This window comes from Musa acuminata, chromosome BXJ1-5 (assembly GCF_036884655.1).
Source record: "Musa acuminata AAA Group cultivar baxijiao chromosome BXJ1-5, Cavendish_Baxijiao_AAA, whole genome shotgun sequence".
NCBI classification, from domain to species: Eukaryota; Viridiplantae; Streptophyta; class Magnoliopsida; order Zingiberales; family Musaceae; genus Musa; species Musa acuminata.
In genome coordinates, this window is record NC_088331.1 from 39,221,094 (window position 1) to 39,235,184 (window position 14,091).

Consider the following 14,091-nt stretch of genomic DNA (forward strand, 5'->3'; position numbering starts at 1 on the left):
AAGTATTTGCTAGAGCAATGATCTCGAACATTGTATCATTAAGCCCTTGGTAGATCATAAACAAAGTCTTTTTCTCCTTCTTCCTTCTTTCTTTGAGTTATTTTCTTCCTTCTGTATTCATTACTCATTCTTCTACTAGACTTGGTTCAACAAATTCATCTTCTATAAACTCACATACATCTAGGGAGCCTAGAAGAACTTTCATTTGGATGCACCATATGTCATAATTTTTTTTTGTAAATTTGGGAATCTAGAATTGGATGATACTTGAGGAAGAGGACATAGCTTAACCTAAGCTTTAATACCAATGTTCATCTTGATATGAAGAATAGATAGAGTTATCAAACAGAAGAAGAGTAGTATAAATTTCAATCTTCTATATTTCTCTCAAGAAAACTCTTTATAATTTCAAAAACTCTATTTCATAACCCAACATACGGGGTTTATATAATCCTCAAAAATACATTATATTAATTATCTTCAAAATGAATCAAGTAACCTTTCAAGAACTAATAATCAATTTGACTTGTCATTCCATAAATATTTAATCTATTTTTTCTTCTTGATATAATAAATCTCTCTTTTGGTGTAATAAATGTTTCTTTTGATAAAATCAATATCGAACAAGTTACGTTCCAATAGAATCAAGGTCATAAATGACCTTAGAATCACCTAAGTTCTATGACCGCATCAGCATTTCAAGACAGTAAAATCCATATGTAAAGCCACAATCATAAGATATCCTTCAGAATGACTTGAAACATATGATTAGAATGGATGACCAGGTTCAGATGATGCTAATTTGAAAGTATAAACAATATATTATATAATCCTTGTACAGAGTCCTTGGAAGGTTCAAATGCCCACTCAGATGTTTTTGGTGAATAATATGCCAATGATTGTTTATAATGTAACACACTCAAAGATCTAACATGGAACATCATTAGGTAAACAATGGAACAAACTCACTATATTTGCTTTTCCCAATAGCTTGCAATGACTCTATAGCACAAATATAGACTACCAAAATTTGATTATAGCATCGTCCATCCTACCACCATATAACCAACGATGTATAACTTGGATCTTCCCAATATCAACAATCTTTAAGTCGTTAGCTCAAACAACCAATCTGCAGGGTACTAGAAAAGCCATGCAGCAGGTTTCTTAGTTTTCTGCAATAGTATTTGAGATGGAATGCTTGTCAAGAAGGAAACAGCTGTGTAAGCAAGCGTCATGGCATCCATGATGTCCATAAGAAGCAATCATCATGTTAGACATCATAATAAATGGCTTAAGATGGCCATTTAATATGTGCAAGAGAGACGAACCTTATCATCCTCTTACAAATTGCATCCAGAATCGCAGATCTTTGAATAATAATTTCATAAATACAATAACATTCTTTCTTCTTCGGTTACATCAAATCAGCAGTCAAGTTGCTTCATCATTGTAAAGCTGATAAAAAACTACATGTACATTAGACATGTCTTAATCACCAGTTTACACTATAAAATATAGTTGGTATTAGCAATATGGCATATAATTGTTTCGCTGACACAGTCAATCTTTCAAACATAATAGATTCCATAAACCTAAATGCATGGATAGTCTCATCTCATGACCATATTCGTGATTATTTACATCTACATACCCTCAAAAGAATGATCAAATTCCTGCACCTCTACTCTTCATTGGAAATGCAAGCCGACCAAGCAACCGATCTCTGCCATTATAATATGATTTCAATGCAATTAGATGCTTCAAAGAGTCACCTTTACTTGCTATTTTCAACCGCATCTTCATAATGCTTTCTCACATTGATGATAGAACAACTTATATAGTCACATCCAGTTATTTCAATAGACGCTCGGATGCTCGCCTAGGTACTTGAGCGAGGCGAGGTGAGGCCTGAACGCCTCGCTTCACTTCCAGGCGACGTGCTTCAAAGAGGCATCGTTTGGGCGCTCGCCCGAGCCCAGTTACCGGTCGCTTCGGGTGAGCGCCTAGGTTAAACCAGGCGACCGAACCAGCGTTTTAGGTCTGGTTCGATCTTCGGTACTTTAGTTGGTTCAATCGAACCAACTAAAGCACTGATATCAGTTGTTGCTGCCCAACCCTAACCCTACTCGTGTTCATGCTACCACTATCATTGTCGCCACTCACCTCTTCCGCTCCCGTTGTCATTGCTCGCTCCCACTCCCACTGTCGTTGTCACCGCTCACTGCTCCTGCTGCCGCTGTCACCGCTCGCTGCTCCCGCTGCTGCTATCGTTGCCGTCGCTCCCACTACCGCTGCTGCTATCGTTGCCGTCGCTCCCACTACCGCTGTCGTTGTCGTCGCTCGTCGCTGCCGCTGTCACCGCTCCCGCTACTCGCCACTCCCGCTGCCGCTGCTCGCACTGTCGTTGCCACCGTCGTCGATCGTCGCTCTTGCTGCTCACTTTTACCATTGTCATTGCACCCTCAGTCTTCCCTTACACTCCTCTTCCTTCTCCTCTTTCGAAAGTATACTATTAATAGTATACTAGTAATAATAATGTATTTATATTTATTAGATTAATAATATATTTTTTTAATTTTAAATATTATTAAATAATTATATTTATTAATTATATTATATATTTTAATATTTTAGTACCTCGTTTTGCTCGAGCGAGTGCCTGACCGAGCGTCTAGCGCCTCGAGTATTTTTAGACCTCGACGTCTTTTGACGCCTAACGCATTTTAAATCACTGGTCACATACATCCCTTCTATCCATGACTATTCCACTAAAGTAAATTCATGTTCTTTAGCTGTGATTTAACAACTTCTACATGTATATTCACTGCCATCAATTATACACATGTAAGGCCTAATAGGAGTCAAGCCGACGATCGAAACAATCATGGAAATGCAATGTTAATGGTAGTAGAGGTTGATCCTACTTCCATCGTCATGTAATGTGCTCCATTGCTTACCGCTCTCCTCTCACTTGGAGAAGCTAGAGTTCTAGGAACAACCGATCGGCGAGGGCGAGGGCGCAGGCAGAGGCATCGAGGTCTCCTGGACCTGATTCGAGTGTTAGGGTTCCTCTTTTCATGGCCTCGATCTCCTTCACCTCGTCTCTTTTCCTTGGCCTCGATCCCTTTATTTAATGGGGATATATTTGTGGGAGACGTGGGATGATCTGAGCCGTTATTTGCGTGCGTAATCTATCTGTGATTGTTTCTCACGGCGACACGTGTGCTTACAAAATCTTTTGGGACCGAGGCCCCCTGCCCCCTATATCACCCATTTAAACTTTCAGGGGTGATGTGGTCCACGAAAACAGAATCCTGTGTTTAGCCAAGCTACCAAACAGGATAGTTAGCCCTTCATATGTCTACTGTCTCCGGGGTCCACAACATCTGCGATCTTTACATCGTTGCTCGGCGTCGCTGCTGTGTCTGGTCTCTCAGACAAATATCTGCTTTGGGTTATAGGTGGATCCTTTTAAACCTGCAGCAGCTTCAAGTCTCGGTCTTTGGGGTAAAGAAGGGCAAAAAAATGTCACCTTGCTGTTGCTGCGCCGTTCCTTCTTCTTCCACCTCCAACTCCTCTCTCCCCATCCTTCCCTCTCTCCTCCAAGCCAAATCCCTCTCACCTCTTCACCGCCTCCCCTCCAGAATCCCGGCGACCCATTCGAGTCCACAATGCACTGCGCAAGCCACGTCTCCCGTCAATTCTCGATATCTCCCCAAAGTCGCCGACCCGTTCGACGAAACGCCCCACAGCAAAGCCCGCTCCTACGCCAAGCTCATCAGCTCCCATTGCCGGTCGCAGCGGTGGAGCGACGTGATTTCCGTGCTCGCCTCCATGATCGCGGACGGTGCCACGCCTGATAGGTTCCTCCTGCCGAAGATCCTCAAGGCCTGCTCCGAGCTGCGGGACTGGGGAACTGCCGCAACCGTCCATGGGTATGTGATTACTGCTCCTCTGGAGGTCGACATAGTCGTCGGCAATTCTATTGTTGACATGTATTCCAAGTGCGGAGATATCACCTCAGCGCGCGCGTTCTTTGATCGGATGCCCGTAAGGGATGTCATCTCGTGGACCGCTCTCGTCAATGCCTATGCTGACGCTGGATTGCTGGATGTGGCGCAAGCTATGTTTCAGTCGATGAGGGAGAATGGGGTTCGACCGGATTTGATATCGTGGAACGCGTTGATTTCTGGGTTTGCTCGGAACGGGGAGACCGGCATGGCCCTTCTCCTCTTGGACGAGTTGCGAGAAAATGGGCTTCAGCCAGGCACCAATTCTTGGAATGGAGTAGTGTCTGGTCTTGTTCAGAATGGGTGCTTTGATGATGCACTTGAAATTTTCAGACAAATGTGCTTGCATGAGAAACCAAATGCTGTCACGATAGCAAGCATTCTTCCTGCTTGCTCGGGCCTGACGGCTTTGAATCTTGGGCAGGAATTGCATTCATATGTGATAAGGAATGGAATGAAGATGAACGTTTTCGTGGGTGGGTCTTTGATTGATATGTATCTCAAGTGCGGAAAGAGTGGTTTTGCAGAGAGGGTGTTTGCTGATCTGGAGAATAGGAATGTGCCTGTGTGGAATGCACTGATTGCAGCATATGCTGATGAGGATAAGATGAGTGAGGCCCTGGATCTTCTTGATTTGATGCAGAAAGATGGATTTGTGCCTAATGTGATCACCTACAATACATTTATTGCTGCTTATGCAAGAAGGGGCCAAAAAGATGAGGCCTTTAAGTTTTTGTTTGAAATTATTCGGAAGGGTTTGAAGCCCAATGTTGTTTCTATGAATGCACTAACATCTGGCTTCCATCATTCTGGCCTTAATGATGAGGCATTGGATTTGTTTCGAGAGATGCAATTGCCAAAATCGTTCAACACAAGATGTTCTAGCATTCTGATTGGCATGTTGGATGTGATAATCCAACCTAATGCTGTAACCATTAATTCTATTCTCTCAGTCTGCGCAGGCCTTAAGTTACATCATTCTGGAAAGGAAGTTCATGGCTTCATTTTGAGAAATAGTTTTGAGTCTAATGTCTTTGTTTCAAGTGCATTGGTTGACATGTATGCGAAATGTTGTGACATGTCTTCTGCTACCAAGGTTTTTCATGGAATGAAAGACAAAAATGTAGTGTCTTGGAATGTATTCATGGCAGGTCACAATCATAATGAGCATCCAGAAGCTGCTTTGAAGCTATATTTGGAAATGTTAGAGCAGAACTTCGTTCCTAGTTCTATTACGTTGATGATCCTACTGTTGTCTTGCAGCAATATAATGGCTCTGAGGTTGGGCAGAGAATTGCATAGCCGCATTGAAAAGGGCAGACCTGATGGCTGTCCTCTTACTTTAGCAAGCACCCTGATAAATATGTATGCAAAATGTGGTAGTATTAAAGATGCTAAATTAGTGTTCGACTGTGTAATTGAAAAGGACTTGGTAATATGGAACGCGATGATGGCTGGTTATTCACTCCACAGAATGACTACGGATGCCCTAAGCTTGTTTAAACAAATGCAGCAATCTGGTATCAAGCCGGACCATATTACTTTTACTGCAATCCTTTCGGCATGCAACCAAGAAGGTTTTGTAGATGAAGGCTGGAAGCTTTTTAAAATGATGGAGGATATTTTTGGAGTTTCTCCCACCTTGGAGCACTTTACCTGCATGGTTGATATGTTGGGTACTGCAGGTTTACTGGAGGAGTCTCTGGATCTCATCAGAAGAATTCCATTCAGACCTGATGCTTGCCTGTGGGCTACTCTTCTTAAAGCATGTAGACTACATTCAAATTATGAGATAGGAGAAAGGGCAGCAAGGGCACTTTTTGAGTTAGAACCTCAAAATGCTTTGAATCACATAGTGCTCTATAACATCTTTGCCATGTCCGGGTTGTGGGATTCTGCTAGTACCATGAGGAATGCACTGAGGGATCAGGGGTTAAAGATGGTTGACATATGTAGCTGGATAGAAATAGGCAGTGCCATCCACTCCTTTAAATCTGGAGATAGCTCCCATCCTGAAATGGAGATGATTCTGGCCATGTGGAACAAGTTAGCTGATGGAATGTTGAAGGGTGGGTATGTTCCTCAGAATATTGTGTTCTGTGATCAAGGAGAAGTTGATCCCTTCACTTGTTACCACACTGAAAAGCTTGCAGTATGTCTAGGCATTATCTCTCTGCGTGCTAACATCCCTATACGTGTCTCCAAGAATGTCCGGATGTGCATTGACTGCCACTCATCAGTTAAATTTATAAGCAAAATCGAGGACCGAGATATCTTTATAACAGATGGGTGCTTCTATCACCATTTTAAAGATGGAACTTGCAGCTGTGGGGACAAATGGTGATTGAACAATACTAGAAACGAACTACAATTGGTGTATTGTTCATCTAGGTGATGGTTCACCTAAGATCTAACATCCATAATAAATAATGAGTTAAGGGCTCACTGATCATGCAGGATATGTGGTTAGATGTGGTAAACTTCAAACTGGATGTATCTGCATCAGAAAATTACCATTTATAGACATTCTTTCAATTGATGCAACAGTCATGGTGAGATGTCGACTTGACATAGATGTAAGTTGCAAAGTTTGAAGTTTCTGCATCAGAAAATAGCCGACTGACATTGCTGGCAATGCATGAAACAGTCAGACTGAGCAGGACCAGCTACATGATATCCCAGACCAACATGCCTAGTTGTTCTATACACTATTGCTGCAAGGTGTTCCATTGAGGTAAGGTGGATCTACTTATGCATTTAAAAGGATTTAACAATTGTCTTAGCTGGAGTGGGGAGGTGATAATACAGTGTTTAATTGTAAGAAAACAAAATTTGCACCGTGGACAAATTAGATTGCTTTAATATTCTTTCATATGGTTATTTTGGATAAATGATTAAGATCTGTATGTTATATCTCATTAATTACCTTGAATTAATAAGATATTTGGATTAAGATCTCTATGGTTATTTGGATTAATTACCTTGAATGTAATATCTCATTTTCAATTGATTACCTTGCACAAGGTAAATGGTGGTTTTTTTAATGCATCTCCAGCAGCAACCAGAGGGAAAGAAAATAGAAATTGAAGATCAAAATCTCGCTCAATTGTTTGCTGAATTTGTCGACATTTTTGCTGAGCCGCACGGTTTTCCTCCTACTCGACAACATGACCATTGGATTCCAATCCTTCCGGGCAAGCCACCAGCGAACACTTGACCATACCGATATCCTCACCTCTAGAAGGATGAAATTGAAAAGATCGTAAAGGAGATGCTTGAAACAGGGGTGATTCGGCCAAGTTGCAGCCCCTATTCCTCACCAGTGTTACTTGTACGCAAGAAGGAAGGAACTTGGCAGATGTGCATCGACTACCGAGCTTTAAATGACATCACCGTCAAGGACAAGTACCCAATACTAGTGGTGGATGAACTTCTTGATGAGTTAAAAGGAACTCGAGTCTTCACGAAGTTGGACCTCCGATCCGGTTACCACCAAATTCGGGTATGTGAAGATGACATTCCAAAAACTGTATTCCGCACACATAACGGCCATTATGAATTCTTGGTAATGTCTTTTGGACTCACTAATGCTCCTTCAACCTTCCATAGTCTCATGAACGATATTTTTCGGAGCTTTCTTCGCAAATTTGTGCTGGTAATTTTCGACGATATTCTCATTTATGGTCCTTCGCTTGAGACTCACTTTCAGCATTTACGGGTTATTTTGACGATCCTTCGGGAAAATACTCTTTTTGTTAAGTAGCCAAAGTGTAGTTTTCTCCAGCAAAAAGTAGAGTACCTTGGGCACATACAATGATTTAAAAAGGCACTCGGGCGAGGCGAGGCGAGACCCGAGCGCCTCGCTTCATTTCCAGGCGGTGCGCTTCAAAGAGCCTGAGCCCAGGCGCCGGGCGCTTCGGGCGAGCGCTTGGGTTAAACCAAGCGACCGAACCAGCGTTTGAGGTCTGGTTCGGTCTCCGGTGCTTTAGTTGGTTCAATCGAACCAACTAAAGCACCGAAGACCGCTTTAGTTGGTTCAATCGAACCAGCGTTTGAGGTCTTCGGTCTCCGGTGCTTTAGTTGGTTCAATCGAACTAGCGTTTGAGGTCTGGGTTAACGCTGGTTCAGTCTCCGGTGCTTTAGTTGGTTCAATCGAACCAACTAAAGCACCGATATCAGCGTGACTTCCCCAACCCTAACCCTGCTCACCATTCACGCTATTGTCGCCACTGTTGCTATCGCCGCTCTCGCTGCTGCTGTCGCTGCCGTTGCTTGCTGCTACCGTTACCGCTCCGACTGTCGCCGCTTGTCGCTCCTGCTCGTCGCTACCGTTGCCATTGTCTCCGCTCGCCGCTTCCGCTCCTGCTCTCGCTGCTGCTGCTGCTGCCGCTGCTCGCTGCTACCGTTGCCACTGTCTCCGCTCGCTTCTTCTGCTCCCGCTTCCACTGCTCGCTGCTGCCGGTGCCACTGTTACCACTCCCGCTGCCGCTGCTATCGCTGTCGCTGCCACTGTCGTCGCTCACAACTGCCGCTCTCGCTCTTCTCAGTCAACACCCTCGGTCTTTCGACTCTTCCCTTACACTCTTCTCCTCTTTCGATAGTGTACTGTTAACAGTATACATTATATAGTATATTGTTAATAATATTCTTACTGTATACTGTTAACTATATACTAGTAATAGTAATTGTATTTATTAGATTAATTTAATAGCATATTTTTATTTAAAAAAGTAATTAATTATATTTATTAATTATATTATTAATTATATTATTAATTATATTATTTATTTTTATATTTTAGTGTCTCACTTTATTCGGGCGAGCTCCTAGCGCCTCGGGCAATTTTGGACCTTGGCGCCTAGCGTTTTTTAAATCACTGGGCACATAATATCATAAGAAGGAGTGGCGGTAGACCCAACAAAAAATAAAGGAATGCAAGGCTGGCCGAAACTACAAACGTGAAATTACTACGCGGTTTCTTTAGACTAACGGGCTACTACTGAAAATTTGTTAAGGACTTTGGGAAGATCAGCGCACCCCTCACTTCTCTACTGAAAAAAGATGCTTTTCAATGGTCGGATAAAGCCTCTGTTGCCTTTGACAAACTTAAGGCAGCCATGACGATGCCAGTGCTAGCGCTACCAGATTTCAACCGACCCTTCATCATTGAGGCCGACGTATCTGGAGTCGGAATTAGAGTCGTTCTCATACAAGATGGTCAACCACTCGCATACATCAGTAAGACATTATCTCCCTCCCATCAAAATATATCAATATATGATAAGGAGATGCTCGCCATTGTCTACGCAGTAATGAGGTGGAGACCCTACTTGATCGGTCGGCGATTTCAAATTAAAACCGACCGTAGAAGCCTCAACTGCTTTTTGGAGCAAAAGATATCATCCCCTGAGCAGCAAAATTAGGTAATCAAACTTCTTGGATTTGATTATGAAATTATTTACAAAAAGGGGAAAGAAAACATTATTGCAGATGCACTCTCATGGCTACCTAAGCAAGCTAAGTTTTCAGCCATCTCCCTTCCTACCACCAGCTTCCTCAAGGACATTAGGGAAGAAGGAAGAAGGATCCAGAGATCAACAACATCATAAAAAAATTGGAGGAGGATCCAAGTGCAGTTGCCCACTACACTTGGGATTCGAGGGATCTACGCTACAAAGGTCGCATTGTGCTTATATCTGACTCCCCTTCTATCAAAATCATCCTGCATGAAATACACTCCACACCTTCAGCAGGGCACTCCGGATTCCTGAGAACCTACAAAAGAGTGAAGCAAAATTTTTAATGGAGATGGATGAAAAAAATTATTGCTGAATATGTGGCACAATGTGATGTATGTCAACAGCACAAGGGTGAAACAGTGACAAGTCCAGGGAAGCTACAACCATTACTCATACCAGACTCGGTGTGGATTGACATCACCATGGACTTCATCGAAGGGCTGCCACCTTCCAAAGGTAAAAGCGCAATTCTCGTGGTGGTTGATCGACTTACGAAATATGCTCATTTTTGTGCTGTGCGAAATCCCTATACTGCTTCTAGTAATGCCCAGATTTTCAAAAAAAATATTGTTAAACTGCATGGGATGCCAAGGTCCATTGTAAATGATCGTGATAGGATTTTCACTAGTAAATTTTGGACCGAGTTATTTCAGTTACAAGGCACCAAACTCAAGATGAGCACAGCGTATCATCCACAAATTGACGGCCAAACAGAGGTGGTAAACAGGTGTTTAGAGATGTACCTTCGGTGTTTCGCCAGCGATCGGCCAAAGGAGTGGGCAAAATGGCTTCCTTGGGCCGAATTGTCACGAACGGTCGTCGCGCACCCGCAACAACTTCGTTCAACGAACCGTTCGTCGCTCTCATCTACATGTACAGCTACTTGGCAGCCTGTTTTGCCTTGGTTTTGAGTCATTTTGCTTGTAAAAATGTAAGTTCGAACAAGTTGCAGCGCTACAAAGCAGCCGCTCACCGAACCGAGCAAAACAGCCCCAAAACAGCCCAAAACATCTCTGTTTTGGTGTGTCGCGGGCTGTTTTCTGCAGCCCGCCTCCGCTCACCAAAACGTCAGCCATCTCAGCCCCTTTGAACCTGGCACAGGGCTGGATGGGGCTTCAGTATAGTGTCGGGCGTTGAACAACCTTTCGCAAGTTCGCACGTTACCTTGACGGGAACTTGTTGTCGCGCTTGGCACCCGGTAAGCAGCTGCTTGTGGACTTGCAGCTGTTCGTTCAACCCTCTAAAGTCCTTATTTTCCCCCTCTCCCTCTTTTCTCTTGTGCACGCAACGGTGATTGCAAAAGGCGCTCGGGTGCTCACCTAGGCGCTCGGGCGAGGCGAGGCGAGGCCCGAGCGCCTCGCTAATGTCCCAGGCGGCGCGCTTCAAACAGGCGCCGCCTGGGCGCTCGCCCGAGCCCAGGCGCTGGGCGCTTCGGGCGAGCGCCTGGGTAAACCAAGGCGACCGAACCAGAATTTTAGGTCTGGTTCGGTCCTGGTTCGGTTATTAGTTGGTTCAATCGAACCAACTAAACCGATATAACCCCAACCCTAACCCTAACCCTAACCCAACACTAACCTGCTGCCGCTGCCGCTCTCGATCCCGATCCCGATCCCGATCGCGATCTCGTCGCTCGCTGCCGCTGCTCCCGCTGCCGCTGCTCGCGCCTCCCGCGAGCCTTCCCACTGCTCGCGCCTCCCGCAAGCCCTCTCGCTGCTCGCGCCTCCTGCGAGCCCTTCCGCTGCTCGCGCCTCCCGCGAGCCCTCTCGCCTCCTGTGAGCCCTCCCGCGAGCCTTCCCGCTGCTCGCGCCTCCCTCGAGGCCTCCCGCTGCTCGCGCCTTCCTCTCCCTTTCCCTTTCCCGCTGCCACTGCCGCCGCTCGCCGCTGCTGCTGCCGCCGCCGCTCGCCGCTGCTGCCGCCGCCGCTCGCCGCTGCTGCCGCCGTCGCTCGCCGCTGCTGCCGCCGCCGCTGCTGCCGCCGCCGCTCGCCGCTGCTGCCGCCGCCGCCGCTCGCCGCTGCTGCCGCCGCCGCTCGCCGCTGCTGCCGCCGCCGCTCGCCGCTGCTGCCGCCGCCGCTCGCCGCTCGCCGCTGCTGCTGCCGCCGCTCGCCGCTGCTGCCGCCGCCGCTCGCCGCTGCTGCCGCCGCCGCTGCCGCCGCTCGCCGCCGCTGCCGCCGCTCGCCGCCGCTGCCGCCGCCGCTCGCCGCTGCTGCCGCCGCCGCTCGCCGCTGCTGCCGCCGCCGCTCGCCGCTGCTGTTGCCGCCGCTGCTTCCTCCTTTCTTCATCAGGCTCAGTATACTCTTAATATTAAGTTTATTTGAATTTTAAAATGATTAATTTTCTGTTAATAGATTAATAATATATTATTTTGATTTTAATGTTATTAATTTTTATTTATTTGAAATTATTGTTAGGTTTCAACATAAATGGCAAGTGCAGAAAGCAACTCAATAGAGTCTCCAATGGTATCAAAAAAAGATCCTGCGTGGAAGTATAATTATTTGAAGGATCCGAAAGATCCTAATGCAGTGACTTGCATATTCTGCGATAAGACTACCAGAGGTGGTATTTTTCGTGCAAAACAACATCTAATAGGAAATTTCAAGAATGCAGCAGCTTGCAAAAAATGTCCACCTGAGGTAAAAGAAGAGTTGCTGAATTATATGAATGAAAAGAAGACACAAAAGAATGAATCTTATGGGAATTTACCAGAAGACAATGTTGAACATATCAGAGATGAAGAAGAAGATTATTCTACGAGTATTAACCCAAGTGAAAAAAGAGTATACGACAAAAAGGGAAAAGAAGTTATGAGTACTAAAAAAGGTAGAAAAGGTCCGATGGATCTATATATGCTTTAAGGATCCCAGAAACAACAAGGGCAAGTAGGAGGCTCAAAATTGAGACAAACAAATATAAGTGATGTTTGTGATAAAGAAATAAGAGGAAGAACAATTCAGCACATTGCTCGCTTCTTCTATCAGGCTGGTCTTCCCCTTAGTACAACTCGTTTAGACAGTTTTAAGGATATGATTGAAGCTATTGGAAGATATGGTGCAGGATTAAAACCTCCAAGTTATTATGAGATGCGAGTTTCATTGCTGCAAAAAGAGTTGAATTATACAAATGACTTACTAAAGGGTCATAAAGAATCATGGGCAACACATGGTTGCTCTATTATGTCAGATGTTTGGACTGACAGGAGGCGCAGGAGTATAATTAATTTTATGGTTAATTGTTCTTTAGGGACTATGTTTGTGAAGTCAATAGATGCTTCATCTTTTGTAAAATCTGGAGACAAGATATATGATTTACTTGACAACTTCGTGGAAGAAATTGGAGAACAAAATATCGTTCAAATCATAACCGACAATGGAAGCAACTATGTTTTAGCTGGTAATATTCATCTTTTGATTTTGTTAATTATTTTATCTTCAATTAAGTGTGTTAAACTCTTAAGTCTTATCATTTTTGTTATCCTTTGTCTCAGGTAAATTGCTTGAATCAAAAAGACAACACTTGTATTGGACTCCATGTGCAGCACATTGTATTGATTTAATGTTGGAAGATATTGGAAAGATCTTAGAAATCAAGAAAACCTTAGAAAGGGTAATTTTTGTTGTTGGATTTCTTTATAATCACATTGGGGCTTTGAATATGATGAGAGAATTTACAGGGAATAAAGAATTAGTGAGACATGGTGTTACCCGATTTGCTACTTCATTCTTGACATTACAGAGCGTGCATCGTCAAAAACATACTCTGAGAAATATGTTTACCACTGAGAAATGGGTGACAAGCAAATGGGCAAAAGAAGCAAAAGGCAAGAGGGCTGCTGATATCATCTTAATGCCATCCTTTTGGAATCATATAGTTTATATATTAAAGGTAATGGGCCCTCTTGTTCGAGTCCTTCGATTGGTGGATAATGAAAATAAGCCTGCAATGGGATATATTTATGAGGCTATGGATAGAGTAAAGGAGACGATTAAAAGATCTTTTAATGAAAATGAAGAAAAATATGAGAAAATTTTTACAATCATTGACGAAAGATGGAATTGTCAACTTCATCGTCCCTTACATGCAGCAGGATATTATTTGAACCCTGAATTCTTTTATAAGATTAAATCTGTTGGATTTGATGCAGAAGTTTTGGGTGGGTTATATCAGTGTGTTGCAAGATTAGTTCCCAGCATTGAGGTTCAAGATAAGATTATTCATGAATTATCTTTATATAAAAATGCTGAAGGTCTTTTTGGAATTCCAATTGCCGTTCGATCCAGGACAACTACCTCTCCAGGTATTAATAATTTGATATAATTAATTTCATATATATTATGTTACTATGTTATTGCTAATAATAACATAAATTTTGCAGCTGAATGGTGGAGTCTATTTGGAAATTCCACCCCGAACTTACAGAAATTTGCTGTCAAAGTACTTAGTTTGACATGTAGTGCTTCGGGTTGTGAGCGAAACTGGAGTGTCTTTGAGCATGTAAGTATTACTAAATATTTTTATTTTAATTAATTTATTTATTTAGATATATGTATTAATATATTTT

General features: G+C 43.7%; 1 protein-coding gene across 9 annotated transcripts in view; it reads left to right on the forward strand.

The window, feature by feature from the left end:
- Window positions 1-3,519: 3,519 nt before the first annotated feature.
- The window catches only part of LOC103985821 (pentatricopeptide repeat-containing protein At5g04780, mitochondrial-like), a 32,507-nt gene continuing 21,935 nt past the window's right edge, over window positions 3,520-14,091 (forward strand). For 2 of the 9 annotated variants that reach the window (XM_065183856.1, XM_065183857.1), the window contains exon 1: window positions 3,520-6,747. In XM_065183856.1, the coding sequence (XP_065039928.1) occupies window positions 3,529-6,357 (2,829 nt within the window). In that variant the 5' untranslated portion in view covers window positions 3,520-3,528 and the 3' untranslated portion in view covers window positions 6,358-6,747. Of the gene's footprint in view, window positions 6,748-7,037; window positions 7,644-14,091 lie in introns of those variants that run through there. The other 7 variants (XM_065183859.1, XM_065183860.1, XM_065183854.1 and 4 more) reach the window with 7 other exon arrangements.